At 62.2% G+C, this 2,647-nt stretch overlaps 1 protein-coding gene across 1 annotated transcript in view; it reads right to left on the minus strand.

Annotated features, from left to right (window-relative positions):
- LOC104470102 (inactive rhomboid protein 2-like) overlaps positions 1–2,644 on the minus strand; it is a gene marked incomplete at both ends in the record, with an annotated part of 2,927 nt that extends 283 nt beyond the window's left edge. The window contains 6 exons of the mRNA XM_010084912.1: positions 364–475; positions 626–838; positions 1,090–1,223; positions 1,617–1,745; positions 2,258–2,470; positions 2,541–2,644. Of these exons, the coding sequence (XP_010083214.1) occupies positions 364–475; positions 626–838; positions 1,090–1,223; positions 1,617–1,745; positions 2,258–2,470; positions 2,541–2,644 (905 nt within the window). The remainder of the gene's footprint in view (positions 1–363; positions 476–625; positions 839–1,089; positions 1,224–1,616; positions 1,746–2,257; positions 2,471–2,540) is intronic.
- Positions 2,645–2,647: the final 3 nt, after the last annotated feature.

The raw sequence follows: 2,647 nt of genomic DNA on the forward strand, positions 1-2,647 counted from the left end.
GGCTGTTTGATGGAGCTGCTCAAGCAGCAGGAGCCAGCAGCACCCCGAGATGCTCCCAGCCCTGGCAGTGAACACGACAGCACGGGATGCTGGTGGTCACAGTCATGACAGCACGAGATGCTGGTGGTCACAGTCCCCACAAGATGGATGCCAGTTCTTCCCTCCAGCCTGGGTGCTGGGGGAACAATGCAGCCGGCTGCAGGCTCCCGGGATGAACCCCAGGGGGAGGATCCCCGCCCTGGGGGGTTCAAAGCCCCCCCGGACACCAGCCTGGCTTCCCTCGGCAGTTAGCTGCCTGCCATTTCAGAGATGTCACCAGACATCTGGGAGGGGACAGCCCTGGCCAGTAGCTCTTAAACTTACTAACTCTGTCGTCACGTGCTGGGTGAAGCCGATGGGGGCAATGCCATAGGTGCCGATCACCAGCAAGGTGATGAGGATGTGGACGAAGGTGATCCAGTATGTGAAATACGGCCTGCGGAGGAAAGGACCCTAAAATGAAGCAGTTCAAGGACGGCTCCTCCAAGCCCCGATCCCCAAACATCGAGGGGGACATGAATCTGAGCTACAGCTGGGGAGCCCCGAGGAGCCCCGTGCCCATCCCTGTCCCATCGGTCCCCCTCACCGGTGGCTGTCGGTGATCTCCAGCTGCGACTGCACGATGCTGCTCAGGCTGCGGCGGTACGTCCTGTTCAGCCACTTCCCCACCACCCCCAGCCCGTAGTAGCGTTTCTTGCGGTCGAAGGCAAAGTGCTTCACTTTAGAAGCGATGCGCCTGCCTCGCCGGGGAGCCGCGCCGGTGTTGGCGGAGGCTGAAGCAAGCCGGACACCTTCCCGCCTGCAGAGAGAGGAGAAACCCATCACACTTGCCGAAAGGGGCCAGCTGGGAAATACCCCATATGTGACCCCGCAGCTGCAGTGTGGAGCTGGGGCAGGCTAGAGGATGCCTGGGATGAGGGGTACGGGCACCTCTCGGCTTCATCCGAGGAGCTCGCTGGAAATGCCCAGCGCCCCACAGCAGGGATAGCTGGGGACATTGTCCTGATGGGCAGGGGACCGGGGCAGTGCCTGCAGAGAGCTGGTACTCACGGGGTGGGCTGCTCCACCTCGGGGGATGCCCTGGCATCCTCCCCGACCGGGTGCATCCGTAAGTAGGTGGCTGACAGAGGCGGTGACTCGAAGACATCATCAGGCATGGAGTACGTCTCATCGTGCATGTCCATCTGGAAGGAGGACGGAGCCCTTCTTGGATGCATGTGATGGGTGAGAAACCTCCCGCTGAGCGAGAGTGCCCGTCACCAGGCCAGCCCGGCTCCACCTGGCCCCAGAGCCTGGGGAGGGGGGGGATCCCCGTCAACATCCCCTGAACTGCCTGTCGCAGGGTGTGACACGTGCCCACGATGGCGGCATTGCTCCCTGCCACCCCCAAGGAGCATCCCCCAGACCAAGACTGGGGCTCTGCAGCGCTGGGCACAGCGGCCACCAATGTCGCTGCTCCCAGGGCAGGGCGAAGCACCAACACCAGGGTCCCCATCAGAGCCCCACTCCACATCCAGCCCCCGTGCAGGGACACTGGGCCCCCCCCGCTCCAGCGGCCGGCGTGGAACGGCGCTTGCCTTACTGAAGAAGGACGAGTCCAGGGTATCGGCAGCATCCGCTGTGTCCTCATCCATGAAGCTGGGGTACACGAAGCTCCTCTTGTTGCTCCTCCGCTTGGGAGCCAGTGGCTCCAGGACAGAGCGTCCCTTTGGCAGGGGAAGCAAACGAGGGTGAGCAACCAGAAGCCTCCCAGTTTTTGCAGCACGGAGGGTTTCTTGTAGCCTCCCACCCCAAAGCCAAGCGGCAAGCACTAAACCCCAACCAGCAGATGCTGCCTTTAGCTCCTGAGAGCCAGGGTTGGACCACAACCACGTTAGTCAGCACTCTAAATCCCCTCCTCGGTCTCGGTCCCACAAACCCAGCCCCGAGGCTTGCCCAAGGCTAGAAAGCCGCTGGAGAAGCTTCCTGGCTCCTCATCAGTGAAACCCAGACTCTGCTTTTGTCTAGGGGTGCCGTGCAAGGTAGATCCACTTTGCTGGTCCAGTTTTCACCAAAACCTCTTTTTAAGCAGAACTCAGGTTAAAAAAAACCAACCACCCTGCTCAAACCTGAGGGACAGCGATCCCTGTGCAAAGCAAGAAACCAAGAAGCAAAGGAGACGGGCGAGGGACAGAGCTGAAACCCAAGTCAGGGAAGAAGACGACATCCCAAAACTCACACGGAGAAGTGCTGCGGCCGCCTTGAAGCTCATGTGGGCGACGGATTCCCTCTTCCTGCGCGGCAGGCGGCCGTAGCCCGAGCGGACGCTATTGAAGGACGCCAAGGAGGCAACGCCGGGGGTGGTGGGAGGCAGGATTTGGGGGGGGGTGTGGGGACGGGCAGGCTCATCAGGATGGCGGAAGGGACGGCCCCTGGCCAGCGGGTCCACGATCTGGAAGAGAGAGAGGTGTCAGCGCTGGGAGAGCAAGGCTGCGGGCTGGACCCCGCGCCCCGACCTCTACCTTGGGCATCTTGGCGGGCTTGGGTGACTCGGTGGCTTGGAAGGAGGGCACCTCCTGGCTGGGCAGCTCCAGGTCGCGGTAGGCAGGCTTCAGCTTGCCGTACCTCA

Source organism: Pterocles gutturalis, unplaced genomic scaffold (genome assembly GCF_000699245.1).
Source record: "Pterocles gutturalis isolate BGI_N339 unplaced genomic scaffold, ASM69924v1 scaffold19685, whole genome shotgun sequence".
In the NCBI taxonomy this organism is placed as follows: Eukaryota; Metazoa; Chordata; class Aves; order Pterocliformes; family Pteroclidae; genus Pterocles; species Pterocles gutturalis.